General features: G+C 42.1%; 1 protein-coding gene and 1 long non-coding RNA gene across 2 annotated transcripts; one reads left to right on the plus strand and one right to left on the minus strand.

The window, feature by feature from the left end:
- Positions 1 to 798: 798 nt before the first annotated feature.
- On the minus strand, positions 799 to 8,014 carry tekt3 (tektin 3). Its single transcript, XM_063003547.1, has 8 exons — positions 7,952 to 8,014; positions 7,188 to 7,787; positions 6,062 to 6,145; positions 4,913 to 4,983; positions 4,658 to 4,801; positions 3,582 to 3,804; positions 1,951 to 2,105; positions 799 to 1,432 (listed from the first exon to the last, which is right to left on the minus strand). The coding sequence occupies exons 2-8, from the start codon at positions 7,761 to 7,763 to the stop codon at positions 1,216 to 1,218; spliced, it is 1,470 nt and encodes a 489-aa protein (XP_062859617.1). The 5' UTR covers positions 7,764 to 7,787; positions 7,952 to 8,014; the 3' UTR covers positions 799 to 1,215.
- Positions 8,015 to 24,479: 16,465 nt separating this feature from the next.
- LOC134321722 (uncharacterized) lies at positions 24,480 to 25,283 on the plus strand. Its single transcript, XR_010013886.1, has 2 exons — positions 24,480 to 24,550; positions 24,723 to 25,283. It is a non-coding gene; the product is annotated as an uncharacterized LOC134321722 (long non-coding RNA).
- The last annotated feature ends 390 nt before the right edge of the window (positions 25,284 to 25,673 follow it).

Consider the following 25,673-nt stretch of genomic DNA (forward strand, 5'->3'; position numbering starts at 1 on the left):
GGTAGCGTTTGTTGTTTTGGTATGTGTGTAGCAGGTGCAGCAGTGTTGTTGGGATTTCATAAATATTGTTTAAATGTACTGGCCCTCCCAGTATTGACACTGTAGTACTTAAAGATCCCAACGACACTGCTAACCATAAAGCACTCATGACCACACATGAGTGTGTCATTGCCCTGGTATAAGTGTAGCAGGTGCAGCAGTGTTGTTGGGATTTTTTTAAATACTGTTTAAATGTACTGGTCTCTTTTTTTGGCTGGAGCTCTATCCCCCTCCTATATTGACTCTGTAGTGCTTAAAAATCCCAACAACACTCCTGCCCTTAAAGCACTCGCACCAGAACAACACACACTAGTATTAGTGTGTCATTGCCCTGGTATAAGTGTAGCAGGTGCAGCAGTGTTGCTGGGATTATTTAAATACTGTTTAAATGTACTGGCCTCTTTTTATGGCTGGAGCTCAACCCTCCTCCACCCCAACTGTGGTGCTTAAAAGTCCCAGAACACTGCTGCACCTAAAGCACTTGTACCAGAACAACACACACTAGTGTTAGTGTGTCACTGCCCATGTTAGTATCAATGAAGTGTTGAGAACAGTCCAGCACCCAAACATCATTTGGTCAATCAAGGGCCTTTTGAATTGATGAATGGCTTATAATCAATGAATGTACAGACCAGATCTTAAAAGGTACCTAATAAAGTGCTTGATGAGTACATATGTAATCCCTGCTAATTATTCTAATAAAAGCTGATCACTTTTTGTCCATCAGACTATATGAAAGGAAAACATCCAGACCAAGTCTTTGATTTATTCTTTAATTATGCATGTTAAATAGTTATAGGACGTGTACATTATGTGAACAAGTGAACCTGCTCCAGCATACAATGCAATGCAATACTGTGATCACTGTACTACATTAATGTGCAACACATTTATATCTTATATTTTTATACTCTTGAACACCACACAAGAGAAACAAGCTAAAGAAATCATGTCTCACAGTTTGATCAAAGAGGTATCGTGAATAGAGAAACCGTGATATATAGAAGAACTTCCACCTGGAGTGAATTAACGCTCATGAGATGCAAGATGTCAATGCAGACGGGTCTTGCTGCCAACTACATCAGCAGCTGAGAATATAACACTCATGGTAGGTAACAAAACAAAGGATCGTCAATTTTGTCCCTATAGTAACAGTATAAAAGTTAGGTCGGACTCTTATGTGTACCCCACCAGACGTGGAGCGCTGGGGAAACTCTTCCTCATGCTCATACATCTTTCCTGGTCCAGGAACAGAGAGTTGGCTTTAATCGATACGTCGTGTTCCAGAGCCACTTTGGTCTTCACCAGGTTCTGCAGAGTGCTCTCAGCCTCCATTAATCGCTCCTTTAGTCTATGAATGGTGTTCTCGATCTCCCTCACCTCACTCACTAACCTGATAAAGAGAGAGATTACGGTTCAGGATGACGCAGGCCAGATCACGTTACCGTGTTTTGATTTTATATGTATATAACAAAGAAAGAAAAACTTTAATCAAGCTTGAAGGTGCTCAAGTCTCTTAGCCCGTAGAGACATCTGTGTTCAAGAAGCTTGGAATTCATGGATTTTTTGCTGGTTCTTGGATTACATCTAAACGAATTTCTATTCACTTTAAGGTCACAGTTTTTACTTCATTCCTGACCTCAGCAAGAAGTCTATAATGCTAGTATTTCACCTTTGAGATCTGCATTTGAATCTCAGAGGTGTTATCGGCTGGCCAGGCGTCTTCAAAGATGTAATTGGCTAAGTCTCTGGAGAATAACGAGACGGCACCCTGACCAGGGTATTCCTGCCTTACGCCCAGTGTTTCCCAAGTGGTTGATAAGAATAAATAAAATATGTATTAAATACACCTGTTAGAACCGGGTGTGGCTCAGCTTAACCTTGACGTTGATGGGTTGTGCAGACCCTCACCTGTGATGTGGGTTATCTCTGCAGAGTTCCACGTTAGGCCTGCGGGTTCTCTCCTCCAGGCGGGTCTGCGCCACTTTGAGAGGGTTCTCCTTGTCCCAGATTGCCTTCTTCAGAACGTCTATGAGAATCTCGGTCTGGTGGATCTCCTGAATGGTCTGAAACGGGAGAGTCAATTGGTTTAAGGAGGATGGGGTAGAGAGTTTCTAGGGGTCAGAGGAAGGTAGCTGGTGTATGTTTGACCCATTTTTTTAATTTAGTTTGGCATTACCATGGATCATCATACTTGCTTTAACATGCGGCTGAAGTCAAACGTTTATACACGCGTGTAAGGGACGTGTACACTAGAAACACCCCACCCCGCTGTATAGTAAATCTGGTCATGAGTTTTTGGCTGTATATTATACACCGACCAGGCATAACATTATGACCACTCACAGGTGAAGTGAATAACACTGATTATCTCTTCATCCTGGCACCTGTTAGTGGGGGGGGATATATTATGCAGCAAGTGAACATTTTATCCTCAAAGTTGATGTTAGAAGCAGGAAAAATGGACCAGCGTGAGGATTTGAGCGAGTTTGACGAGGGCCAAATTGTGATGGCTAGACAACTGGGTCAGAGCAGTGGTCAGAATCTATCAAAAGTGGTAAACCGGCGACAGGGTCATGGGTGGCCAAGGCTCGTTGATGCACTTGTGGTCCGATCCAACAGACGAGCTCCTGTAGGTCAGATTGCTGAAGAAGTTAATGCTGGTTCTGATAGAAAGGTGTCAGAATACACAGTGCATCACAGGTTGTTGCGTACGGGGCAGCAAAAGGGGGACCATCACAATATTAGGAAGGCGGTCATAATGTTATGCATGATGCCTGATGCAGTATATCTGTTCACAAGTTTTTTTTCCCCCACTTTAAATTGCGTCAATGAGACGTCTGAGCTACGAAGTCACCACCCAGTTTTAAGGTTGTTTGGGGGCAGCATTTTTGCACAGACCTTTACTCTAAATTTTTTGGTCAGGTTATACACTCACACTTTGGGTACTAGTGGTTTATTAATCAGCTCTGGCTTCTGATAAGGGTTGGCAATGAATCACCACGGCCCTCAGTTACCCCTGTGTAGAACAGTGCCCAGTGTGGAGAACATTTTTGTCAATGGGCTTATCACACGCGTGTTACGGAATTCCTTTAACCACTTTTTATCAGTGTTTGAACCTACAAATGTTTGGCTTAATAACGGCGCATGCTTTAGTTACGAAATCGTAGGATCGTGATGGTTTGGAATTTAAAGAGTTGAGAAACCTGGATGATTAGGTGCATTCAGAGTGCACAGCCTCCCTCTGTATATCAGAATGAAGCCAAGATAAGATATGGACGGAGCTAAAGGCCTTCCACAGGTACAGTACTGCTGGCTGTGTCTGAATTCCATTACCGTGAATCAAAAAGATTTGCTTTAATTACAGATTTGCATTTGGGAAGCAATAACAGTGGCACAAATCACACAGCGGGTTTTTCTTTGAAGGAATGCAACCACGCCAGCACATGCTACCATGATGGATTTCTAAAATAACCACATCTCACAATAAGAGGCTCGGTCGACCCCCAGAAACGGCACAGACGGACTATGAGGCTCCTCACCTTGGCTAGATGAGCCTGTAGGCTGTTCTTGGTGTCGGCTATTTCCGAGACGCGGTTGGTAAAGGCCACGTTAACGGTGTTGAACTGGTTCCACATCTCGTTGGACGTGGTGTCGAGGAGCACCTCGATCTCGTCGCGGAGCTTGTGGGATGCGGCGCGTTGGCTCTGAGAGAGCAGGATGTTGTCGTCGGTGAACCTCGACCAGGAGTCAGGCAAGCTCAGGCTGTTCTCATAGAGGATAAATATAATTTGTTTATTATAGTGACCCATGTATTATGGTAGGGGTCTTAGTGGGCCCTAAGCCTGTCCTGGAAGCACTGGGGACAGGGCAGGGATACAAACTGGACAGGACAATCCATCACAATGTATCACACATACACTCACTCACTTTCTTAACTGCTTATCCAGTTAGGGTCGCGGGGGGGTGCTGGAGCCTATCCCAGCTTTTCAATGGGTGCAAGGCACACAGTAACACCCGGGACAGGGCACCAGTCCATCGCAGGGCAGACACACATACACACTCATTCACCTATAGGGCAATTTAGTGTCTCCAATTAACCTGACTGCATGTTTTTGGACTGTGGGACACGGGAAGAACATCTAGGAATCCACCTAGGAATTGAACCCAGGACCTTCTTGCTGTGAGGCGACAGTGCTACCCACAGAGCCACCGTGCCACCCGTTACACATACAACTCACTCATTTTTTATTATTGTTTTTTGAATTCTTAGGGTCAATTTAAAGTTGTCAGTCTACCTACTGGCATGTTTGGAGCAACCACAGGAAACTTGTAGACATTGAAGACCCACGATTCCTGACCAGTGTGCTACCATGCTACTTATATATTTAAAAAATATATATAAAACTAATAATAAATAACATTATCATAAACTTGCTTATGAGTTACACTATATGGCCAAAAGTATCTGGACACGTCTCCTAATCATTCACTTCCAGTAGTTTAGCCACAATTAAAATAATAATAATTTGGATGTTCACAATGGGAGAACTGAGGAGGAATTGAGGAGAAGCGTGTCCACATACTTTCAATCATATCGTGTATATTAAAATCTCACGATGGGTCGAGGCGCTCGATGCCTCTGTAGAAGCTGATTCCATTGGACATGTTGCGCAGCTGATGACACCGGTCGTCAATCCTCTGTGCCATGACCTTATCGTTCTGATCTCTCTCCAGTTCATGCTGAGCTGCTCGATTTGAGCTAAAATAATAATAAAAAACCAAACAGTTAGTACTCGTTCTTTACTCATGTCTGGCTTTTTTAGTCAAAAATTCAGGTCTAAGAGTGGAAGAATGTTTAGCTGGGACTTACGAGAGCTGTGCAGTGGCTTTATCCAAACATCTCCTCATTCTGTCCTGACATGACTTTATCACATCCACCTCCTACAGAGAGCTACATGTCATCTATGTACCTGTTAGATCTGTATTAAATGTATTAAAGGGTTATTGTGTCCAAAAGGGTCCAGATTTTCTGCACTTGATTGCTAGTTAGCTGGTACACACCTCCCATGGTGCATCTAAGTAACCGAATAAGGGTATATGTACTTTTCTTTTAGACCCAAGTCTAATCTAACCCTGAGGTCAGGGCATTTGGAGATTTGTGATGTCCGAGGTGAAGTTCCGCACCTTTACGAATTAAAAATGAACAATACTGTGGCTGGAAAGACCCAAACAAAAAAGGATTACAGTGAAATAAATGAGGTGGACATAATAACAGAAACCAAACAGAGTAAGAGAACAACCCAAAGCCAGTGGGTCTGCACCACATCCCATCAACTGGCGCAGCCTGGACCCATTCCAGAAAAGATAAAAAGCATGTATAGTCAGTGCAAAACCAGACCAGAGCAAGCCTGGGCATCATGGTCTTAGAGAAAAGAGAGCAGGTTGCCAACAGAGGAGCCGGCAAACACTGAGAGAAAAGCCATGACTAAATAGGAAACATTCCACCTGGAGCGAATTATTGCTCCTCGAGGTGCAGGTGATCATCATTTTCAGAGAAATCTGCACCACCTTGCTCCCTTCTGTGCCCCTAACTGGCAACCCATGGGAAGAACACATGAATATGAATCCATAGGTCATTACTGCTGGCCCATACGATAATGTGCCATCCCTGTAGCTATTATTGGGATGTCTGTGTGGGGTGTACATTTTTACTAGGTGGATAAGTTGGCCCAGTTGGACCCGTTTGGTACCAGCTACTGGGATTCGCATCAGTTTTTGTAGTTGTTTGGTCTATAATGCTGTTACGTTCTAATAATTTGATATTCAGCATCAAGAACAGCAGTTATTTATACAGGATGAGGATACATTAATGTTGTGCTTAGTCTAGATACATAATAAACCAGTATAATCAGATACTAGGAACTAAGAAGTAGCATTGTGGTAAAAGCATTGTTTTAACTACACTGTCTTTATTAGCTATCTTAATGTTTAATTATATACCGTATATAGATCACTCTACCTTGATCAGGTCCTTTTCAACATCATCATGAACCAGATCGATGGCCATCCTCTTCTCTCGGTGGAACAAGCACTCCTGAGAAACCTGCAGAGTTTACATAAAAGCCACATAAAACCTGATCCCGCTCCGCCAACCCAGACTTGCTAATCTTTAGCCAGATCACTGTGACATGACAAGGCTGGAGAATGACCCGTGTCATCTTGTTTCATGTTTGCATAGTAACTGAATCCTAATGACTTGAGATGACCCCCCTGGGAACAACCAGAACTAACAAATCAAGTGAATACCCAGGAACCTATAACAAGAGCCTATAGGAACGTCTCTACATCTTCTTCTTCTTCTTCTTTATGTTCTTCTACCATCAACCCTGCTAACACTAAGGGTCTGACTTAAAATCTAGTGAGCTGCCTTGCTGCCCACTGCCTACCTAGTGAGCTGCCTAGGTAGAGAACGATTATGTCTTTGGATGTCCCCGCCCAAGCTAAAGGAGTTAGCCTCAGGCCCATTGAACCGAGCTGGGGCAACACAACCAACTAGTATGCCAGCTAACATCTCCCTTGTTGAGGAAGCATTCGATGCTCCTTCATTATTCGGCCAGAATATAACTCAGAATAAGGCATCTCAGTAGGCAGCAGATGGAGTTTCTCCTTTTTTTGCAGCTATAAAAGCCTTCATTTCTCTGAGAATGGCCCCAGTCAAGCAAGCTTTAAATCAGCATGTGAACGGAGGCTGCTGTGGAAAAATCGACTCCCATTTTTTTTTCTTTGTGAGGCAGCCTCTAGGTCAATGGCAATGTAAAGCTTGCTTGACTGTGGACAGTGTTGCCTGTCGTCTTTAGGGACAGTGGTAGCCTAGTGGGTAGAGCTTTGGGGTATAAACCGGAAGATTGGCGGTTCAAATCCAGGCTCTACTATGCACTATGTCACTGTTGGGTCCTTAAGCAAGGCCCTTAACCCTGTCTGCTCCAGGGGTGCCGTAAGTTGGCTTCCAAACAAGCTGTGATATGCGAAGAAAGAATTTCATTGTACTGTATATGTACGTATATATGACAAATATAGTATATCTTCTTCCAGCATGGCTGACACTGAGACCACTGTTCCATGTACTTTTTAATCGGTGCATCTACCTGTAACGGTCCCTCGGTCTCTGCGAGGCCTCTCTCCAGTCTCCTCTTCACCTCGGTGAGGGCTGCAATCTCCGTCACCATGTTGTCGATCTCATGGCTCAGCTCTGACCTCCAGAACGTGATGTCGTTCAGACGTTCTCCCAAGTTCCTGCTGGTGTTCTCCTGTGTCCTACGAGTCAGCTGTTCCCGGTCCTGGATTAAACGGATGGTGTCCCTCCTCAGCCGTTCTGCACTGTTCCTGGATGATTCTGACTCACGGTAGTTGTTCTGGTTGGATTTGTACCAGTCGTCGGGGGTGAAGCGTGTCATCAGAGCTGTTCTGTTGGACGGGAAGAATACGGTCTTGGCTCGGACCAGGTCCTGGTTGTCTTTGTGGGATGTGGGGGCAATAGAGGGGATAGCACTCCCAGTCCTGAAGTACATGTTAGTCCTCCAGGGCACGTTGGCACTCTGGTTGGTGGTATAGCCCGGCTGGAGGCTTCTGTAGCTGGATGCGGTTGTAGAGATGGCCGGAAGGAAGTTGCTGCTCTTGGGCCGAGTGTATGTGGCCAACTGGGTAGATCCTATCAGTTCCATGTATGCCAGCTAGTTTTTAATGTCCTACAAAATGAGCCAAACAAGTCAACTCTCAACATCATTCTTACCTTTTTTTTATGAACAGCAAAGCATCAATTCTACCAAACCCAAAACCACTATTGGGTCAAGCATCGAACACCTTAATTTCCATTAAAACTACTGACCGTACCCAAATAATACAATCTTACCAGTGAAACCGGTCCAGAATCCCCGCTGCGCTCGAGACCGTGAGCTCGCACTGCTGTACACCTGGAGAACTGAGTGAATCAGATAGGTAGGATCACTGTGGTGCATTATTAATACACAGCACAGCTCAGACCAATCAGGACTTGAAGCAATCAGTGGCTAAAGATCTGCGAAACCTACATTATTCAAAGTGTTTCCTGAGAAGCGGTTGCTAATGGAGACAAACAACAGCACACTGACATATCAAGGTCTCTTGTTTTAAAGGGTACTTACATGGCAGTGTGGGTGAAATCTAAACTGAAGAATTTATATGTCCTTAAAATGCACTTATCAGCTGATGGAGGAGAGCTGGATATGGTTAAGATCACTGGATATGGATATGAGCACAATCCAACCCCCCCATCGTCCCAAAAAGTAATTATATAAATATGTTTGAGCTATTACCCATCAAAAACTGGTATTTGTAAACTAGATGTACTTCAGTCATGCTGAATTAACCATCCATAAAACTAAAGACAGTAGATGCACTGACACACATCATAGTTTTGGAGATCATTCCCTAGTGTAAAGCTAGTCATTAACATACTGCAGTAATTACAGCATTTAGTAGATGCTTTTATCCAGAGCAGCACATAGAATTGCTTTTTTATTTTCCCTAGCAAGCATTTCTTCATTTTGGTTTAAAGTACCAACACACTAGGAACCCAGATCTGCTGAACCCCTGTTAGAAGCTCAGATCGAAAGGAGACATCGACAAATGTGAAGTTAGTTCCCATTTTAAACTTAGGGATGAGGTGGGATTTCCTCAAACCCTGACAGGTTTCCCATTTTCGTTAGGAGACAAATTTGGACTGCAGGCAGGCCAGTCAAGCATACATACTCTGTGACATCCTGAGAAATATAGAAATATAGGTATAGCAGTAGACTGTGTTAAGCGACAAGCTAATATTCTTTATATAGTCATCACAGTAGCTCAATAGTGCTTCATGCAGTGCTGTCTGAGGGCTTGAACATGGCTCAAAGATGGCTCAAACCTTCCTTTAACATCCAGAATATGTACTGTATGTATGAGTAATGTAATTACGTTTGTTGTGCCCATCGCCCCGTGTTTCCAGGATAGTCTGCTGATTCACTGCCGGCTCACAGATAAAGTGGTTATCAAAGATGAATCAATGAATAGTTGTAATAAAAAAAAAAAGTGAGTTTTTCCCTGCCACTGTTGCCCTCAGCTTGCTCAACAGGGGTTTTTTGTCCGGGATTCTGTAAGGTTGCTTGTCTATATGGTGGTGGTGTGTTAGTGTGTGTTGTGCTGGTATGAGTGGATCAGACACAGCAGCGCTCCTGGAGTTTGTAAATACCGTGTCCACTCACTGTCCACTCTATTAGACACTCCTACCTAGTTGATCCACCTTGTAGATGTAAAGTCAGAGACAATTGTTCATCTATTGCTGCTGTTTGAGTCGGTCATCTTCTAGACATTCATCAGTGGTCAGAGGACGCTGCTCACGGGGCGCTGTTGGCTGGATATTTTGGGTTGGTGGACTATTCTCAGTGACAGTGAGGTGTTTAAAAACTCCAGCAGCGCTGCTGTGTCTGATACCAGCACAACACACACTAACACACCACCACCATGTCAGTGTCACTGCAGTGCTGAGAATGATCCACCACCTAAATAATAGCTGCTCTGTGGTGGTCCTGTGGGGGTTCTGACCATTAAAGAACAGGATGAAACGGGGCTAACAAAGTATGCAGAGAAACAGATGGACTACAGTCAGTAATTGTAGAACTACAAAGTGCTTCTATATGGTAAGTGGAGCCGATAAAATGGACAGTGAGTGTCGAAACAAGGAGGTGGTTTTAATGTTATGGCTGATCAGTGTATTTATCCAAGTCGTACTGTTTCACCTGGAAAACAGTTAGTCAATTGGTTCAGTATCTGGTGCCAATGGGGCACACCCGTCAGGAATGTGCAGAGGAAAAGGCAGTATATGAATAAATATCCTGTTTCCTATATATAGTGAATGTCCCAAATATGGACCAGCAATAGTAAAAGTGAATGTCCTCATGTAGTGCTGAATTTTGGATACAGTTTGTGTTTTTCTTACCTTCACAATTTAAGATGGTCCATCTAAGTTCAATTGTGTTTTTTTATCCTCATGTTTTATACACACAGCTAGCTAAAGCTGCTTACAGATGAGTACAAAGATCACTCCACCCTGCAAAGCCTTCCCTAGATGCCTTAAAATACATTTACAAGGACGTTCTTGGCATCCATTAGAAATGCAGCGATGCTATTGATTTAAGAAAGACGCAAATCTCAGAGTTTGGATCTTATTGCATTGTAAAAATTGTCCCAACTCTTCCCGGAAATTGGGTTTGTAGATATGCATCATAAACCATCTTACAAGCAGCTGTGGCTGTGTTCCAATAGTTCACTATGATGTGAATTGGAAAACAACCATTATTGTTTTTACAGTTTTTAATACCATTTAGTTTGACGTGGTTTGAGACACAATTTTAACTGTGATGAGGGAGAAAAAAACACACCAGTAACAGAAGCCAAGATTGTTTATTAGAAGCAGCCCTGATATAGGGTTACTATAGGATCACCTTAAGTACCAATGTACATATTATGGGAAGTCTCCCATCTTGGGGGGAAATGAGGACCACATGTTAAACATTTGGGACAGGACATTAAACCAGTGAACATGGTTGAGTGTGGGTCTTTAAAAACCTGATGCTGTTCCTTTGGTTGGTTCTACTCCATTTCCTTCATCCATCTATCCATCTATCCATCTATCCATCTATCTATCTATCTATCTATCTATCTATCTATCTATCTATCTATCTATCTATCTATCATCCAGCCAGCCAGCCAGCCAGCCAGCCATCAATTCACTCATCTATCTATCCATCCATCCATCCATCCGTCTATCTATCTATCCATCCAATCATCCATCTATCTATCCATCAATCCATCCACTCATCCATCTATCCATCCATCCACCCATCTAGCTATCCAACCATCCATCCACCCATCCATCCATCCATCCATCCATCCATCTATCTATCCATCCACCCATCTATCTATCCAACCATCCATCCATCCACTCATCCATCCAACCATCTATCTATCCATCCATCCACCCATCTATCTGTTCGTCCATCCACCCATCTATTTATTTATCCATCCAGCTATCCATCCACCCATGTTCCCATCTAGTTATCCATCCATCCATCCATCCATCCGTCTGTCTATCTATCAGGTCCATTCTGTCAGAGTTTAGCACTCAACTAAATGTCCAATTCCAGACACTAAGACTCCATTTTCATTTCCTTTATCCTGCTATGAAGTATTTGTCCATTTTTTTCTCTTAAAACAAAAAGAAATGCTTAATAATTAAGTATAAAACCCCCCAAAGAACAATCAAGTGAAAGCTCAAACATGTACAGTATCTAGAAGATCTAGATAGGCGAATGGGCTTGTCAACTAAACGTTCCTTCTCAGTGCACTACATGCAGTGGATCTGACTATTTGTGAAGCACTGATTCTGTTTAACGATTGGAATCTGCATTTTCTATCCAATAGCAACCGTATTAGTCCAAATCATTGTATCGAGATAGTTCTATCGAGGCACGGCGTGATGACAGAGCAGCGTCCGTTGCCGTGGCTACGGTGTCTAACGTAGATAATCGTCTCTCTGGTGGAAGGAAATCTGAGCTGTGAATCAGTGAGCCAGGTGGGTCACCTCTGTCCAGTTACACCGCCTTTATCAATCATTCATCCCGACAGGAAGACAGGACTCGGTGAATTCAACACACCACAATCAGACACAGGTCCTGTTACGACCACTGCATAGACTCATTCTTCACACGGAGCCGAAACCGGAGCGGGTATAGATAGCGTGTCGGTCCTGAAGAGCCTGATGATAAAGCTTTGGCTGATGGGTCTGCTCTCTTCACTGTTTTACACTAAAGAAATGAAGGCTGTCTTCAATTTTAGAGGAATTTCTGGGTGAGTCCCTGACGGCCAATTTAAGGCCATTACAACCAAGAAAGTGGACAGTCCAGCAGTCAATATCATAGAATGATACATACAGTATGTATGTCAGATTTTCATGTTTTACCACCTCTTTACCCTGCTTAGGGCCACAGTGGGTCCGGTTAGCCCAGAATCACTGGACACAATGTGGTAACACACACCATAAATAATGCCAATCCATTGCGGGGGCTCAGCCACCCCTCCTCTTCAGACACAGCCGATCATGTCTGTATGTAGACACCAGGCCATCTGATTCGAACTCTCAATCCTAGCAGTACTGCGCTAGCCTAATTTACTGCCGCACCGTCCGAGCGCCTGTCAATTTAATGAATTATTTACTACACTTATTCGCTTGCAACATTAGCTCAGTACTTATTTCTTTGATCTATTGTGAGCTGAAATGATATATCTAGTTACCACACATTAACACAAATCTTTTTATCTTGCACCAGCTCCAGTCTGGCCAGGGAGTTCCATAACCTACACGTAAAGTTGTTGACCGCTTCTTTACACCAACTAGCAGTAGATTCCTACAGAAGAGTAAGAATGTCAAGTGTGTTTCTCTACCACTTGTCCCAGAACCTGTTGCTGGTGCGGCGACAATGAGAGAAAACCCCATCCGACAAGCCCTCCCTCAGGAACAAACACTGATACTTGAACTGGGCAGCTCAAAGTTGTTGTCAATCACACAATTTTATTTTCTTGATTTTGCTGACGTTCTTGTTTCGCTTCTCCTGGAAAATCATCATGATAGCACCTGCAACCGAAAACATGAAAGGAACGTGTGGGTCCTGGCTGTGTTTTGGCAAAATGGTGTAATGTTGACATTAAAACCACCTCCTTGTTTCTACACTCACTGTCCATTTTATCAGCTCCACTTACCACATAGAAGCACTTTGTAGTTTTACAATTACTGACTGTAGTCCATCTGTTTCTCTGCATACTGTTTTAGCCCTCTTTCACCCTGTTCTTCAATGGTCAGGACCCCCACAGGACCACTACAGAGCAGGTATTATTTGGGTGGTGGATCATTCTCAGCACTGCAGTGACACTGACATGGTGGTGGTGTGTTAGTGTGTGTTGTGCTGGTATGAGTGGATGTTTTTAAACACCTCACTGTCACTGCTGGACTGAGAATAGTCTACCAACCAAAATTATCCAGCCAACAGCGCCCCGTGTGCAGCGTCCTGTGACCACTGATGAAGGTCTAGAAGATGACCAACTCAAACAGCAGCAATAGATGAGCGATCATCTCTGATTTTACATCTACATGGTGGACCAACTAGGTAGGAGTGTCTAATAGAGTGGACAGTGAGTGGACACGGTATTTAAAAACTCCAGCAGCGCTGCTGTGTCTGATCCACTCACACCAGCACAACACACACTAACACACCACCACCATGTCAGTGTCACTGCAGGGCTGAAAATGATCCACTACCACAGTATTTGGCAGAAACATTTGGCTTGTTAATAATCCTGATGTACTAGCATATTCCATTGTAGTGAGATTGTTAATGCTTCCGTTCTGCTGCCTTGTTCCTCAGCCAGTATCCAGTAGCGTTTACACCGTTATGGCTTCCTGGCAGGTAAAATAACACAGCATGATTTTCCTGCCAATAGCAATAGATTCTGCTGATAGCTAGAAGTTATTTACACCAGCGCGGTGGATGTGCGGCTTAATTTCCTTCATTAATTCTCCAGAGTTGCATGCTTGCAATCAGATCAGACACGATACAATACATCAGGCTCATCTGGCATGGTTAGAGTTAGAGTCTGCTATGCGAAATTTGTCCTCTAGTCCGACGTGTTTAGCCTAGCACGGGAGTGAAACATTATAGCGGCCTATATATGTAACGGCCTCGCGTCTTTCAGCTGATTCGAGTGCTTCGCCGCATGCCGCGCATGTACGAGGGGCCGAAACTGAACCTGGAGGATTGATAGCGCTCGACCTGATGAGCTGAAACTATCAAGCATGTTTGCAAGCTGCAAGACAAATAAGGATCTTGGGAAAATTCTTGCAATGAGACGTCATTACCCTGTTTACATTTGTATCCTACATAAGCAGAGTAAACAGGTTCTTCAAAGCAGTTTCAAACAGGACCACAAAGCAGTAGATCCCCTCAAAATGATGGTCCAACACTTGAAGTAACAAAGAAACATTATATAGATATACACTGAAGCTCTCAAAACAGATCTGACCCTCCAAAGCATAGTATCTGCTTACCAGTGGGTACTTTAACTCATCTGTGTTGTCTTAGGGGTCAAAAATGACCCATCAATGTCATACTCTGTAGATTTAAACCCCTCAATCTTATTAAAACCTGAGATTTGACCCCAGATACTCATAAAGTTTGTGAAAATGAGAGGTTGTTACATTCTGCAAAAGCGACAATAAAAGGAAACCACATCCGACCCTCCCTCCTTCAGACACAGCCACTGATGTATGAACTGGGCGGCTCGAAGTCATGTTTTGGTGGGCTATCCAAGAGTTTGCTTCTGTGATAGTACCTATAACCAAAAACCTGACATGTTTGACACTCTGCTTTGCTTGTTCCTCTGGCTTTAAAAATGTAAAATGTATTTAAATTCATGCACTTAGCAAGAGGAGCCGATTCCAAACAAGACAGCTAAATTGGGTATTAGGTGTACTGGCCGGCAAGTGCAAATCGATTAGGCGAGGAGCTGAAGGCATCCGAGGACTCAGCAGGATGGGTTTCATCCGAGCAGATACCAGGAGGGAGGGAGGAATGGAGGAAAGAGATTGAGAACCTGGATTGTTGGCACTGAGGGCAGCATTGCTGAGGTCAGGTTTCAGCCAGGCTAAGGGTGTGGCAGGTACCTGGGAAAAGAGGAGGGGGTGTTGGATTCTTAAACGGATCCAACACCCTCCTTCTGCTTTGAATGTACCCCTGTGCATAATGCCAGGTGAAGAAAAGTAAAGGAAATCCAGTGGGCTGCACAGAGCCCTGACTTTGACACCAATGAGGAAATCTGGGACAAACTAGGACGCTGAATGTGTCCCAGGCTATCATGCAATGAATCTTGGGAAGTATTTTTTGAATAAAATGCACATCAGAATTTTACAATATATGTTTATTTATATTTTGTATTACATCAATTATTAATACAGTTATTTGTTGTTTTTTTGGATAAATAAAGTCTTTTTTGTCTTATCCGGGATTGTTCAAAAGCCGGGGTCAAGCACAGGTTTTTTTTTTTTTGTGTGTGTGTGTGTGCGTCTGGCTCATGTTGATCCACCCATAAGGACTCAAGGAAGACAGGCATCAAGGCACCAATGTGATGGAATGATGGCTCTTGATGTCGTCAAAAGGGGACTAAAGACCTTCACTACCTTCATGTGTGTTCTTAGACTGTTGTCTATTTGTACTAAAGTAAGGACAAACACAGTGGAGGAGTACTTTTGTGGAGTTTGCATGTTCTCCCTGTGTCTGTATGGGTTTCCTCTCACAGTCTTTAACTGGAGATAAATTGGCCAAAATTGCCCTAGGTATGAGTGTGTGTGTGTGAATGTGTGTGTGTGTTTGCCCTGTGATGGACTGGCAACCTGTCCGGGGTGTTTCCTACCTTTCGCCCAGTGAATTGGACCCACAGGACCCTGAACTGGATAAAGCAGTGGTAAAACAGACAATGAATGAATGACATTTACATGTAAATAAGTGTTCAAATTTCAAGGCAGTAGGGGGTTACGGTACGGTACCTGACTAGCAATCAAAAGGTCCTTGGTTTAAGCCTCACCTCTGCCTAGTCACTACGGTTGGAGCCTTCTAGTCGCTTTGGATAAAAGTGTCTGTTAAATGCTGCATGTAAAAATTTGTAAAGGTGCCAAGTCCTGCCTGATTAAAAAGCAATAAGATTTGTTAATTTAATTTCAGGCAGAAAATCTTCAAATCAGCGAGACACTTTAAGTCCGAGCAGCCTGTATGAGATATATAGTAGTAGGAGTGAGTGGAGTGGAGTGGAGAAGTTCTGCTCTTATTTTTGGTACGGAATGTCACAGTTATGCAGCTGCATCATCCGAACGCACGCCTGTTACATTCCAAACAATCATAAATCTCTAAATAGATTTCAATATAGTTCACATTTTAACTTGACACAAAAGGTCAGCGTTACTAGTGTCATGTTTGCATGTAAGAAATGTAAAGACTAGAGGGGAAAATAACGTTTCAATTAATCTTATGGTCATTTGGGTGGCGCAGTGGTCCAGGGTTTAAATCCAGGGTTAGTGGTGCTATCGGTCGTCGAACGTCTAAATACGTTGGCGTCCTCTTTGGGGTGTGTTACTGCACTGTGTCCAGTAATTCAGAGGAAAGTAGTATCGGTATCGGTCTGATATTGGCCCAAATAACTGGATCGGATATCGGAAGGAAAGAAACGTGTAATCCGATCCGATACTGTTGCTTAATGTAAATAACACAATGTAAATAACACAATGTAAATAAAGTCATTGTTTGTGTGTAAAGCAAATAACACACGAAGATACGTTCCATCAGAGCGCCGTTTATTGCCAGCTCACTCTGCAACTGCCGTAACAAGGTGCATCTTAATAGCATCATTAACATGTGCCACTGATCTACAACTCATCCACAACAGCCATTCAGAAATTAAAACACACTGATCTAATTCAACTTTTAGCATTTAAAAAAATCAACTACTACTGCCACATCTAAACACATTGTTTAAACACGATAAAAATCATCTACTACTGCCACATCTAAAAACACTGTTTAAACACAATAAAAATCGCTTCATAAATGATAAAGGAGAAATGACGTATAGGTATCAGCAGTATACTCAATTTGCAAGATCGGTATTGGTATCGGAAATGTAAAAAAGTGGTATCGAGCCAGCCCTAAACCAGACCCACCGTGGTGATTTGTAATTTGCTTTGTTTACAGTTGAAGTAAGCAAACGCTAAGTAGCACGGCGGTCTATTACGATCAACCACCACCGCTCAGACGGACTGAAAGATATGTGGATATGTGTTCTGTGGTCAGATGATTCCAAACTGAATCTCTCTATATCTGGTTTTGTTGATACCCAGGAGTATATCGGAGTATATTTTAGAGAGTCACATGCTGCCGACAGAGTGCGTGTGCTTGACTGGCCTGCCTGCAGTCCACATCTGTCTTACAAAGAGTAAAAAAAAAGACAACAGCGACCACGGACTGTTAAGCATGACACAAGACTGGGACAGTTCATCCCACACTAACTTGGTCAACTCCACTGGGGTTCCTTCACACCGAACGTATTAACCCGGATCCTGCTTAGTGCGTGGGGAAACAGTTATGCCAAAACAGGAAAGGCCCTTCCCAAACTGTTTTACAAAGCTGAAAGCATCTCTTGTATTTTAAATAATGGATTTTAAACACATAGCCACTTAATAACTTAATAATTAGGAAGGCGGGGTCAATCCATCACAGGGTCTCGACCTTCCCTTCATCACGTCTTTATTTAGCAGTTTGACCGGCCAATAGCACAACTAGCACCACAGGGATTCGAACCCTGGATGCTTGCAGTAGTGGGCTAGTGTAATTTACTGCTGCACCACCCAAGCCACCTAATAACTTAACAATTAGAAGAATTGTCCACATACTTTTGGCTAAACACAGGACTGTCAGACCTGAATACACACCGTACACACACTGTATAAAGGACACTTCCAGCAGGCGTGTGTGTGTGTGTGACAGTAGACAGCGAGCCCGAGCCCAGTCCCGCCGAGGATGAATACATGGTTCTGTTTAATGTGCCAGTCATCACATTCCTGCCGAGGCACAGCCGAGTGGGGGCACGGGGCAACGGCAGTCGGGCCTGGCAACTGACTGCTGATCACACACACACACACACACACACACGTCAGATCAGCGTACTGTATAATGATGGTGCCCAGTGCCGGATGGTATTCTCTGATGTAGGTGTGTTAGCAACCCGGGTGTGTTTTTAAACAGACCAGGCGAGCAACAGAAGTGTGTAAGGCGTCGTCAGGCAAATAGGGTGCATTATAAATCATATACACCGATCAGCCATAACATTAAAACCACCTCCTTGTTTCTACACTCACTGTCCATTTTATCAGCTCCACTTACCATATAGAAGCACTTTGTAGTTCTACAATTACTGACTGCTTTCATGCTGTTCTTCAATGGTCAGGACCCCCACAGGACCTCCACAGAGCAGGTATTATTTGGGTGGTGGATCATTCTCAGCACTGCACTGACACTGACATGGTGGTGGTGTGTTAGTGTGTGTTGTGCTGGTACGAGTGGATCAGACACAGCACCGCTGCTGGAGTTTTTAAATACCGTGTCCACTCACTGTCCACTCTATTAGACACTCCTACCTGGTTGGTCCACCTTGTAGATGTAAAGTCAGAGATGATCGCTCATCTATTGCTGCTGTTTGAGTCGGTCATCTTCTAGACATTCAACAGTGGTCACAGGACGCTGCCCACAGTGCGCTGTTGGCTGGATGTTTTTGGTTGGTGGATTATTCTCAGTCCAGCAGTGACAGTGAGGTGTTTAAAAACTCCAGCAGCGCTGCTGTGTCTGATCCGCTGACTTGGTGACTCGAGACCTATGATCAACCCAATACTTCAAAGATGTGTCCACATATTTTTGGTCATATGGTTCATATTATCTCACACCCTTGGTCTGACCAGAACATGAGAACTGTTTACAGTACATCAGCAATACTCAAACCCAATACTCAAAGTTTTTCCTTTGGGCGTCGCCTCTAATCCCTTGGTTTGGGTTTGAGCAGAGATGGATGGACTTCCTGCCACACATACAGGATTTCCTGTCAATCAGAACCACCAGAACCAACTGTGAGGCTTTACATTCCGTTTTATTTAGGAAAGGAAGTGTTTATTAGGATTGAATGTCTCTGAAACCCTAGAAAGTGAAAAAGTTGGTGCACAATTGTGTAAACACAATTCCAAAAAAGTAGGGACAGTAAGACATGTCAATAACAACCCTCCCTATTTATCCGGGCTCGGGACCGGCACTACAATGCACTGGTCTGTGCATCCCAGCGGCCGGGTAACTATGGGACAATTCAGTGTCTCCGATTAGCCTTGCGGCATGTCTTTGGACTGTGGGAGGAAACCGGAGCACCCGGAGGAAACCCACACGGACACGGGGAGACACATGCAAACTCTGCACAGAAAGGACCCGGACCGGCCCACCTGGGGATCGAACGCAGGACCTTCTTGCTGTGAGGCGACAGTGCTACCCACTTAGCCACCGTGCCGCCCTGGTAAAACACGGAAATAATATATATATATATATTTTACATTCTAAGTTTTATATAAAAAAAATACTTAGCTTCTAAAGATGAAAGAAGGAAAATCTTTACTGAAAAGTTTACCTGTCAAACAGTGCAAGTACCTTCCACCACAAACACTGTGTCCATGACTGACCCCAATCAGGATAAATATTATTAAAAATAAGTAACAAATTCACCATAAAAACAGATTTAATTTGATCATTCTCTATAAAACTGAATTAAAACCCTCTGCTTTTGATATAAACACATGGACTAAAATGGACTGTGTGATTTTCCCTGAAGGCAGAAGTCCATTTTCCCTCGTGAAGCAGCTAATAACGCCGCCGCCGAACACTGAGACCGATTGTCCATGAAAAGTCACTTGTGCAGCATGGGAGCGTCTCGCCCCTCCTTCACATTCCAGCTCTAGCTGAACCCAAGCCTACAAGACCAAAGGATTGGAAATATTCAGAAGAATCAGAGACTTTGTGTTGCGAGCTGACATTTCATCTCTCGCTTTGTCCCGTCCCTCCTCAATCTCCCGTCCTGAAATGTTACCCTGCCCGGCTGTACTGTAGAATCCGGAGCGAGCGTCCGAACCGGTGTCCGTCAGGCGTCTATAATTGATATTTCCCTCCAGAGAATGGTTCTGTTCTTTCTGAAGACAGTAAGCGGCAGTCAGGATGAAGAACTATCACACTGTCGGCCATTTTTTCTTGTTCTGAGAGGACAATCGGGACGGTCAGTGACCACAAGTAAGGATTTATAGCAGAAAGTGTTCAGGGTTTTTTCAGCAATCCCAAATGTCGTCGAGTAGTCAAGTTAGCTTTGGTGAATAATGGGTCCGTTTGCGTACTGCCTACCTGGGCAGCTGCCTAAATAGGCAGATTATTTAGACGCACTACTTAGAAGGTGATTATGTCATCGCAGTTTTAGCTTACTAAGCTAACACAGTCTTCCTCCGTATATCGAAGAAGGTTAAATTGTCACTGACAAACCCAAAACTGCAAATAAATGACACTTCTAACTATTAAGAATGACTTCTATCTTTTGTGAGAAAAGTTGTGCCGCACTGAATGCTGGGATTGTCTTCTATTCAGTCAGATTATCACTCAGAATATACTGTATTTATATTTATATTTTCAGCATTTAGCAGACGCTTTTATCCAAAGCGACTTACAGTACTGTGACATTATACAGTCTGAGCAACTGAGGGTTAAAGGGCCTTGCTCAAGGGCCCAACAGCAGTAACCTGGCAGTAGTGAGGCTCAAACCAGCGACTTTCTGATTACTAGTCCAGTACCTTAACCGCTAGGCTACAACTGCCCTGCCTCAGAATAAGGCGCCTCAGTATGCAGCATTTTGAGGCGTCTAAGAATTTAGACAGGCCTCTTTTCGGGAGCGTGTAGGATGACCCAAAGTTTGGGCGGCACGGTGGCTAAGTGGGTAGCACCGTCGCCTCACAGCAAGAAGATCCTGGGTTCGATCCCCAGGAGGGGCGGTCCGGGTCCTTTCTGTGTGGAGTTTGCATGTTCTCCCTGTGTCTGCGTGGGTTTCCTCCGGGCTAATTGGAGAATCTGAAGACTCCTAACGGGAGCAGCCGAGGAAATAGAGTAGGATCCAAAGTAAAATTTTTTAAGCCTGTACTAGATCTATAACGCTACCGTAGTAAGGAGTGGGTTCCCTTAAGGCATAGGTTCGAATCCCATTTTTTTAAGTGTGTGTGTTTGTTTGTATGGAGCCCTGCTGGTCACATCATGTATTAATAAAAATAATGTATATATTTATTTATTTATTAGGATTTTAACATCATGTTTTACACACTTTGGTTACATTCATGACAGGACAGGTAGTTACTGGTTACCCATGATTCATTAGTTCAAGTATTTAACGTCAAACACGGTCACGGACAATTTAGTATCATCAATTCACCTCACTTGCACGTCTTTGGACTGTGGGAGGAAACCAGAACTCCCGGAGGAAAACCACGCAGACACTGGGAGAACATGCAAACTCCACACAGAATCGAACCCAGGACCTTCTTGCTGTGAGGCCACGCCTTACCATACTAAGTCGTAGCCATGCATTAGGATCTCGTTCCTGTGCCTTACTTAGTCGTGGCCACATGTTATTTTTATTTATACAAGATGTCACCACCGGGGCTTGGTATGTTTGTATATGTGTGTGTGTGTGTGTGTGTGTGAGAGATTTGGAAAGGGGGGGGTTTAAACCCAAACCCATGCCCTTACCATGAATACATAATTAACTACATGCATCTAGAACCTCTATGCATCCTACAAGACATTACAGAGACCAAACGTCAAACACAAAGCACACGCAATGTCAGTATTTGATTGGTCAGGTGGAAACCTGTTCGTTTTCGGTCGCATTCTGACCGCCGTGACCTTTACGGCATTATTTTAGTGCAAACAAGGCCAGAGACCGAACAGCTGGGAATGTGAGCTCGGCTATGTGTATATAGAATTAAGAAGAAGGTACACGGTCCCTCCTGCGAGGCCGTAGCATACTGCGCCTCTTTTAGCCCGAAAGGCATGTCGTCCGGCCACGTGACGGATAATAAATGCTGCGTGCCACTGTCCAGACCGCTGTGTGGGCTAGCATGGGATAGGAGAGGAATTTAGCTGTTTGACTGACTGACTGATGCCCATTGTTGAAAAGTGCATGTGTGGGATGGGGTTTTGGATTTCTGTACACTAGGGGGAGGTAAAAAAGCAGGTAGTAATACGTCAACAAAATCTAAGAAGTATAGAAATGAGATATTCTGCTGTCGCAATTTTTATTCACACCCATATTCAGACAAATTTGACCACTTATATTGAGGCTGTTTAGCCATCCGTGCTGCAGGTTTAACAACTGGACAGTTATAAATTATAAAACTAATAATAATAATAATAAAATATGAATATTATATTAGTAGAATACATAGCTATATGTTTTATCATGTAAACTAAATGGCTGAAAGTATGTGGACACTTCTAGTACCTGAGTTTAGGTGTAAAAAAAATAAATGCCTCAAATGTTACATCAACAGTTTGTACAAGACCTGTTCCTGTGTCTGTGGGTCTGTCTGAAAACCTACCGAGCTGCCCTGCTGCCTACTGCCAACCTGCACTGTAAAAAATAAAAAAAAATTTACAGTTTTTCCCTGTATTTATAAAAGACAGAATTTTTTTGTAAAATTACAAGAATAAACTGTATATTGAAAAGTGTCATGTGATTTACCATAAAAAATCTGTATAAATGAAATACATAAAAAATCTGTTTTTTAACAGTTTTTAGATGACACTTTTAACAAAACTAACTGTAAAAATAAAGTTATCTTCATTGACAAAAATAGCAGAATCTTCTGTAATTTTCAAAAAAAAAAACTTTTGTTATACCGATATATCACTGTCAAATAAATAAAAATACTGTTAATAATGCATTTAAAAAAGTACAATTGCAAAAAAAAATATGTGAGCAAAAGAAATATTTTGTAATTTTGCATTTCTTAACCACTACTTTATATACATAAATTGGAAAAACAAAGGTATTGCCTACCTTATTAGACAGGCAACAATACAATTTAAACAGATTTTAACTTTTACTTTATTTATGCATTTGTATTAATTTAAAGATTTAATTGTTAAATAAGTGCATTTATACAAACTGTGTAAAACTATAGTCAAATTTAAAATGTTATTAACTGTGATTTATTCTCACATTTATAATATTTAAATCAAGCATAATTTACCCATCCCCACATTCCCCAATAAACAGAAAGAGGTATTACAGTTCATCTGTGCAACATGTTGGGTGCACATTCCAACCAGAGCACCACAGATATAAAATGATGCTCTAACCTCCCAGTTACACACTTTTGAGTGCCTGTTGGTTTTGCATAAAGAATATATGCTGGTGTGACACAAATCAATTACATTATAGATTTAAACATGACTGCATTGTGTTTATTAGTTAACTTAACTTAGTTGCTTTATTTCCCTGGAACTACTTAATGCAATGAGTTTATCAGGTGAAACCGGATATGACGCACCGGGGATTACGCAATACATCGTGAAGGCACATTGTATTTCAATGGCATCTCAGGTTAATGTGAAGCTTTACAAAATCTTTTTCCATGTCTAATTGCATGCTAGTCATGATGTTTATCTTATTATATTGTTTAATATAGCTCTTTAGTTGAATAATATTCAAGTTTTATTGCTGTACATGCTTTATTTGTTTAAAAATGCTAACGCTAATTCGCGCGTGCTAATGCTAACGCTAACGGCGGACCTGCTTATAGTGATTTATTTATTAACATCTTTTCAGAGTTTCTGTGAATCATATTGAAGTCTTGAGACAGATTTTAATAGATTGCCGTTGGCTGACTGTATATTAAGTCCGGTTGCGCTGTGTGTGATAACGTTGCATTGCCGTGGTGCTAGCTAGTGCTAAGCTAGTCAAGTTCAACAGCCAGTATTCTCAACTTGTGGCAGTAAGATTCTTTCCCGAAAGGTAAAAATGGCTTAAATTACTTCATGCAGAAATATATTAGAAGAAGGTAGAAAATAAAAAGATGTGTAATATTTGCGGTGCCAGTGCATTAAAAAACATGGACACACAACCTAGCTAAGCTGTGAGCAGGCAGCTCGAGCCTGAGGGGAACTTCATGCTTTATGTTTGGCGCTCACGTTCTGCACAGACTTAAAAACAAAGTGATTCTGTAACGTTAGTATCATTAGAAACCTGAGTTTTGTGACTGTTATCCTCGAAAGCACACACATGTGAACAGTGTTGGATAATCAATGAATTTGTAATGTTAAAGTCTTTACTATAGAAATAATATTTTAGTTATTTACAACAAAACAACTGATGTCTTGTATCTTCTGTTTACATGGTTGGAAATGTGTATTTGCAGTTGGACTGACCTTTTACTGGTCATTTTTTTTCTACATTTTATGCTAAATTGAAGAATATTGAGCTACTTTTGACTGAACACTGAGTTAAGTTTAGATTAAGTGAAGAAGAAAAAATGTGGAAATTCTTATTATTTATTCTGTTTGGTTCTTTTACTTACTTTTTAGTTTTATGTGTTTTATGTCTATTTTCTTATTTAAGCTGGTAATTTCTTTATAAATATTTGTCTTGCTGATTTTGATTTCCTTTAGTTTTCTTTAGTAATTTTTATTTATATATCATTTTAATAGTATCCAATTTCATCTACAATTTAGGATTCCTCCAATCACGCAATACCATCAGTGTTAGGAGGGTGAAGGTAAGCACAAGTTTCCTCTGAATTGTTACAGCAACCACCCCATCTTTTCGGGCCAATGTACGTCTGAGTTAAAATATAAGTTGAAGTGAGATGTCAGATATGTTAAGTCCTAAATGAAAATTTGTGTACTGTTAAGTTTAAGAAAGTGATTTTCCCCCCTGTTCCATTGTAGGATGGTGATATGGCTGCAACTGAACGCGGGATTGAGGAGACTGTTCTTGGGATCTATGTGACTAGAGTTGAGGGAGCTGAAGCCATGGACCCCCTTGCCAATACTGGAGTGGTATTAGACGGTGGTGTGGTTCTAGAAGACTTGGGCAGTGTGTTCCTTGCCTTTGCAGTTCGGGCTGATTTATGCCTTATATATTTATAACCTTATGATTTAGAACTTGTTACCCTCCTACATACAGACACTTTTGATGTACTCCAAAAACTGTTTCTGGAACTAGATGCTAACAAACTGTCTCATAAAGCTATTCAGTGAGATGTAGTCCATACTGAGTATTACACTTGTGACGTACTGTTTATCGAATTCCACTGTGGTTGCACTTTCTGAAAACTTTAATGTTGGCACTGACTTTTGTTTTGCAGACATTTCACTTAACTGTGTGCTGCTTTGTTAAACATTTTCCATTGAAATGAATTCTGATTGCACTTATTGTATGCTGTATTGTGTTAGACATCTGATTCTTACACTGATCAGCCATAACATTAAAACCTCCTTGTTTCTACACTCACTGTTTATTTGTGTGAAAATTATTTGGGTCAAAAATAGCTAAACTGTGGTGGATTTTGATCTATTTTGAAGCTGAAATTAACAAAAGCTATTTATATACTGCATTTATAAAGTTCTATATATGTTCTGAAGTTCTATATAACATGTAACAGCTGCAAAATTTCACAGTAAGTATTATGCAGACAAATCTTAACTAACTTAAAATTTTTGTATTTTGTATATTTTTTTAAATGAAGAATAACAATTTAAAAGTACAATTAACTTATGTTTTAGAGAAAGAAAATGCTTTTATTTTGACAGTTTATTAATGTATTTAGATAATAAAAAAAGACAATTTAACAGATATTTTTTGCAATACCTGCAACAGTTCATTTAAAATTGGGCTTT

The sequence above is a fragment of the Trichomycterus rosablanca genome, chromosome 10, assembly GCF_030014385.1.
Source record: "Trichomycterus rosablanca isolate fTriRos1 chromosome 10, fTriRos1.hap1, whole genome shotgun sequence".
NCBI lineage: Eukaryota > Metazoa > Chordata > Actinopteri > Siluriformes > Trichomycteridae > Trichomycterus > Trichomycterus rosablanca.